Source organism: Microplitis mediator, chromosome 6 (assembly GCF_029852145.1).
Source record: "Microplitis mediator isolate UGA2020A chromosome 6, iyMicMedi2.1, whole genome shotgun sequence".
In the NCBI taxonomy this organism is placed as follows: Eukaryota; Metazoa; Arthropoda; class Insecta; order Hymenoptera; family Braconidae; genus Microplitis; species Microplitis mediator.
In genome coordinates, this window is record NC_079974.1 from 18,904,286 (window position 1) to 18,910,663 (window position 6,378).

A 6,378-nucleotide genomic window follows, 5' to 3' on the forward strand; every position below is an offset into this window, starting at 1 on the left:
GTTGTGCGCAGGATCACTTGGCAACATTGCGGATGGCTATTGGAGTATGAAATTTATTTGAATTTATAATTAAACATATTTTTGGATATTATTATTTTACTTTTTAATGATTTATTTGTCTGTTATTATTCTAAAGATGAGAGTAAGAATAAATGGATTAATAATTTTTTAATTGGGTATTAAATTAATTTGGGGTGGCAGCAATTTTTTGAGAGAAACTAAATGGTGGGAAACTTCCGTCGTTGGTAATTTGACATGAGAATTCGACAGAATTACATTTACATGAGAAAATATATTACGGAAGTAGAGCGACAATTTTTTTTAGCTTTGCGGTAAACTTTGGAAACAGTTCTTTCAAAACAAGAATTTATTTACGACAGGAAATTAAAATTTTTTTAAATATTTTATTATTTTTTATTATTGAAGATTATTTTTATTTTTAAATTTAAAATGTCGGAAAAAAGAGAACTGGAAGACAATAATAGTGACAATGAATGGGTTGGTCCGACACCTAGTGAAGCTGCTCCTGTGAAAAAACAAAAAGGTATTTTGTAACCTCGTTTATTTGTGTTTTTTATACTTATATTTATTTTATAAATTAAAATTTTTAAATATTTGAATTTTAATCGTTTTCTTCTTTTTAGTTTTGGAGTACGAACAAGTTTACATCAATAATTTACCTTCATGCGAATGTTATGAAAAATCTTACATGCATAAAGATGTAGTAACTCATATATTAGTTACAAAGTAAGTTAATAAATTTAAATTTTTTATTATTTAACTTAAACTACTTACTGATTTTTTAAATTAATTAAAATCTTTTTTTTCTTAAATTACAATAGAACGAATTTTCTGATGACTGCGAGCAGTGACGGTGCTGTGAAATTTTGGAAAAAGCAGGATGAGTCGATAGAGTTTGTTAAAAATTATAAAAGCCATACGAAAGCTATCAAAGGTTTAGCGACGAGCTATGATGGAGTTTTTGCTGCTACTGTTGGTCTTGATAAAGTATTAAAAATTTATGATGTCACTAATTTTGGTGAGAGATATTTGATTATTACTAAATTTTATTTTTTTGCGCGAAAAATTTTTACTCGTCCCAAGAACATTTTTGAATTATAAATTGAAAACAAAATTTTAATGACAGTAAAGTTAGCGGACATCTGACAATTTTAAAAATTTTGAAATAATAAATTAAAATGTTTATAAAATTAAAAAAAAATGCATGTTTAGAAAATTCAAAATTTAGTATATGCATTTTTTTTAATTTTATTGTTTTAATTATTTAATTTTTTGTGATCCTGAAGTTAGCAGACAATTAAAAATTTTCGGATTGTTTTTTCAACAAGCAATTACAAAAAAATAAAAACTAAAAATATGCACATGTAGAAAATTTAAAAAACTACAGGTGCAATTTTTTCAAATTTTTTTTTTTTATAATTTACCGTCTAAAATAAAATCCAAAAATTATTAGACGTCGGCTAACTTCAGTATCATAATTTTTTTTATATGTAATAAAAAAATTGTGTGTCTGCTACATTTGCACTCATAAAATTTTCTTGGGGCTAGAAAAAAATTCTTATGATGGTGGAAATTTTAAAATAAATAATTAATTAATTTTTTTTTTATAGATATGAATAATATAATTGATTTACTGTACGAACCATCATGTGTTGAATGGGTGTATTCATCTGGTGACGCAATACCAGCAATAGCTGTCGCCGATCAAAATTCACCAAAAATATATGTTTACAATGGACAAGAAACCAGCCAAATTCTTCATGTATTTGAATCATTACATCTTAAGCCGGTCATTGTTATGAAGGTATTGTAAATATGTAGAAAATTAATTTTTAAATTTACTCATTTTAATAATTAAATAAGTAAACACATCTAATATGTTTAGTATTACAGTTTAATGTAGCTTACGATACTTGTATATCAATTGATCAAGCTGGAATATTGGAGTACTGGACCGGACCAAAAACGCAGTATAGATTTCCAAAGAAAGTGTCTTTTGAATCAAAACTAGACACTGACTTATTTGAATTTGCTAAGAATAAAACTTATCCGTGTGGCTTAGCCATTTCTATGGATGGTAAACGTTTTGCGACACTGAGTGGCGATCGTAAAATAAGAATATTCAATTTCATTACTGGTAAATTGTATCGAGTGTTTGATGAGTCTTTGCAAAAATTCAGTGAACTTCATCAAATGACACAACAACTTCCAAATATGGAGTTCGGTCGAAGGTAATATATAACATTTATTATTAAATAATTAAATTGGTAAATAGAATCATAAATTTTAAATTACAATTTTTATTATTTTATTCAAACTTTATCGGGCTTATAATTTTTTTAAAAGTTTTCTGGTAATCATCAACTTCCCAAGTTGCACAGAGACAACTTTAAGATGTCATTTAAAAGGACAAGACAAATTTTTTTTTTTTTTAAATAAGACAGAGATGTAGGTCTTAGGAATTATAGGAAATTTGTCTTCTTTTTTCCATCCTAAAAAAGTCATTTAAGTTGAAAAATAGTTTTGATGACTTGTTTGACAATTATTTGTAATTTACTTTTTTGTCATCGCTTGTGTCGTCTTTTAACAAGATATTTTTTTGGTAACAAATTTCTGATCTTTTTGTCATCATTTTGGTGCCTCATTGAAATGTCACAAAACTAGAATCTTATAGATGTCACAGAGTCAAGTCTGCTACTTCGGTTACTCCGATGTTTTTTTTCTTTAGTCAAAATTTAATTTTTTAAAAACAGAAAATAAATTTAATCACTACAAATTATTATACAACGTAATCTATATTATTAAGAGAATAAGGAAAATTTTGTTCCCGCCATATCTATATGATAGAATTAGTTAATGTTATTGAAATTGGTATCATTAGATAGGTCTTGACTTGAATTTGTGCCTTTTCATACTTTAAACTCTTTTTAATTGTGAAGTATTGAGATAAATAGATTTATCTATATCATTCGAATTACATTTAAATTACGCGAGAAAAAAGATGATCGTATTTATTTTCTTTAAATAAATTAATACTTTAATTATTCTGTCACTAAATATGACTGAATATATAGCTATATTATTTATATCGCGTTACTTATTCCAAAATGACAGATTTTTATACTCCCTTTTGGTTTTAGAAAGCTTCTCAAAGCCAAAAAAGTGTGCATAAAAAAAAAAAAGGATTCATTGACACAAAAAATCTTTACTCGCCTAAAGAAAATTTTTACTTACCCCAATAAATTTTTTGCATTGTGAATTGAAAACAAAAAATTATTTAGAACTAGAAAAAATTACTTGGTAAAAGAAATTATTTCTTGACCAAAGAAATCTTTTCTCGCTCCAAGACAATTTTTGTATTTAATTGATAATGCATAAAATTTCTTGGTGCAAATTAAAATTTTTTGCGGCAAGAAATCCTTTTTTCTGTGTACTTTATAAATTTAGTAGCGATATTTGGGCAGTCACGTAGTGCAGGTTGTTCGTATCTTTAATAATTTATAAAATTAATTAGATGTAGTTAATAATTATTTTAGTTCGTGTATATCCTTTGAAATTTTTATTAATTTTAATTACTTTCATTATCAACTTCAATCAAAGCAGTGAATATTTAATTAGTTTACTGATCATTTTATTAATTTATGCAATATTAATTAACTATACAAAGAGTAAAGGCATTAGAGATCAACTTGCTATTAATTTTCTACCTCAAATGAAATTTCAATCAACTGTTTAATAATTTTATATATTTAAAATATTAATTTATACTTTTTTTTTTTTCAGAATGGCAGTTGAACGTGAATTAGATAAAACGAAAACTAATTTAGGAAATATAATTTTCGACGAATCAGGTTATATAATAATGTATAGTACAATGTTGGGAATAAAATTAGTAAATATATATACAAATCGTTGCATTAGAATATTAGGAAAACCAGAAAATATCCGTCCAATGCAATTAGCATTATTTCAGGTAATTAATTATCTATCAACATAAATATATATGAATGAATGAATAATTGTTCCAGTGTATAGCCGCATGTACGACCTTTTACACTTTTTGCCTTTACATCGCAACTGCTTCCTTTCTTTATCTGCTTTTCATTGTGCGGCTGTGGCCCGACTTGTGCTTATACTGTACTGTACCATTACGGTGATACCCTATCCTCCACCTTGGCTGTGGGGGTATAGGGGCAAGGAAAACCACAGAGAAAACCATTGCCAGTACAGTTCGGTTTGGGTGAAGCTCCAGTGGTCGATAAAATTCCCATTTTACCGATCACTGGATCTTCATCCCGCGCCTAACGGTCAGAGACCTTCGTTCGAACCCATCGCGTGGCTAAACGGTCACCCAGCCAAGTAGTGGCCATGCTCAATGCTACTTAACTTCGGTGATCGCCCGAGCCACGCGTGTGCCGAACGGCTGCCTCAGCCGCTCTCAACATAAATATATATTTTTACTATCGTCACTACAGTGCAATTTCTCACACTAATTATTTTTTAAAATTTTTTTAAAGGGTAAGTCACGACAAACAGGAGCAGCTGTGACCGTTGAAATGCAAGCCGCAGACAATCCAACCCTAGATTTAATAAAACCCGACCCGACACTTTTCTGCACAGCGCATAAGAAAAATCGATTTTATTTATTTTCACGGCGAGAACCTCAAGAAATAGAAGGCCAAGAGAGTGACAGAGATGTCTTTAATGAAAAACCGTCTAAAGAAGATATCATATCTTCAACAGAAGCAAGCATAATGCAAAAGATTTATGATACGGCTATTATTCACACAGCACTTGGTGATATTCACATATCGTTATTTGGAAAAGACGTTCCCAAGACGGTTGAAAATTTTTGTGTACATTCGAAAAATGGATACTACAATAGTCATATATTTCATCGTGTTATAAAAGGATTCATGATTCAGACGGGAGATCCCACTGGAACAGGAACGGGTGGTGAATCTATATGGGGTGGAGAATTTGAAGACGAATTCAGACCTCATTTAAAACATGACAGGCCTTACACATTGAGTATGGCTAATGCTGGTGCTAACACCAACGGCAGTCAATTCTTCATTACTTTGACTCCAACGGTAAATAATACTTTATTTTTTTATGTCAATTAAACATTATTTATTTTCATTAATTGTATTAAATATATATAGTATATAGCAGGAACGTGGGCAATATCTAAAACACTAGTTCATTGATTCAATCGGTAGACAGTAGCTTGTAGCTCTACTACTAGATTTATATTTGACTTAATGAAAATTTAATTAATCATTCCCGAGGTGGAGATCGTTGGAAAATCGATAGTCTGCTGATCGACTCTCACTATTTTTAAGTTTTATTTGAAGGGTTTTAAATTGAAATACAAAATAAAAATATATTTTTTAAATGAAACATTAAAATTAAAGTTAGTCGGTCACCGGACAGAAGTTCGGGGCCGCAGATCTAGTACAAAAAAACACAAAATTATGAATCGTTTGATGTCATCTCAGGTTACCCTAGCGAACGGCGGTCTCTTGTCATGAGTTTAGACACGGGCCCGACGATGTTTCCGGAAATCGCTTATTTGCACTTACTCTTTTGAAAAATTTTTCTTCATCAGTGTAAGAAGTGCACTTTAATATATTTCACTAGCTAGTAAATTAAACTAAATATTTATTTAACAATTAATCATTATTACACCCGACAACTAATCGTATAATACGGACAGTTAATAATAATTGATATAATAAAAAGAAGGGAGAGAATGGCTAGATGACGTCACGTTGGGTCCTGTTGGAATGCCTCTTCTTCCGCCTCAGTGTTCTTCTTTAGTAGGGACGAATTTTCACAAACTGGGGGTAGTTCCTGACCTCAGAGGCTACGGGCCTCAAGATGTCTAACGAGCAAAAGACTCGGTATTGAGGACAGTGACTTACATCAGTGACTAAAGTTTCATTATTTGTCATTAGAAAATTAATTTTAATTAGAAACTTGACGGAAACGTCGAATGATATTTTCCAAATTCCTGCTATATAATATATATAAATTTTCTTTATATTTAATATTCTTCTTTTATTATTTTAGCCTTGGTTGGACAACAAACATACGGTATTTGGTCGAGTGATAAAAGGAATGGAAGTTGTACAAAATATAAGCCAAGTTAAAACCAATCCGAAGACGGATAAACCTTATGACGACATAAGAATAATTAGCATTACAGTTAAATAGATGTAACTAAACTCTTTTCTATGTTTGTATGTCAAGGAAAATTTTATTATAAATTAAATAAACTTGAATTTTTATAATACAAATAACTAAGTCGCTTTATTTTATAAATTCACCAACTCAAGTTGAGGGTTTTCTTTA

The 6,378-nt window shown here is 29.5% G+C and overlaps 1 protein-coding gene across 1 annotated transcript; it reads left to right on the forward strand.

The window, feature by feature from the left end:
• The first annotated feature begins 17 nt into the window (after window positions 1-17).
• On the forward strand, window positions 18-6,305 carry LOC130670601 (peptidylprolyl isomerase domain and WD repeat-containing protein 1). Its single transcript, XM_057474014.1, has 9 exons — window positions 18-44; window positions 427-544; window positions 645-747; window positions 843-1,039; window positions 1,632-1,825; window positions 1,915-2,252; window positions 3,805-3,994; window positions 4,539-5,114; window positions 6,097-6,305. The coding sequence occupies exons 1-9, from the start codon at window positions 33-35 to the stop codon at window positions 6,238-6,240; spliced, it is 1,872 nt and encodes a 623-aa protein (XP_057329997.1). The 5' UTR covers window positions 18-32; the 3' UTR covers window positions 6,241-6,305.
• Window positions 6,306-6,378: the final 73 nt, after the last annotated feature.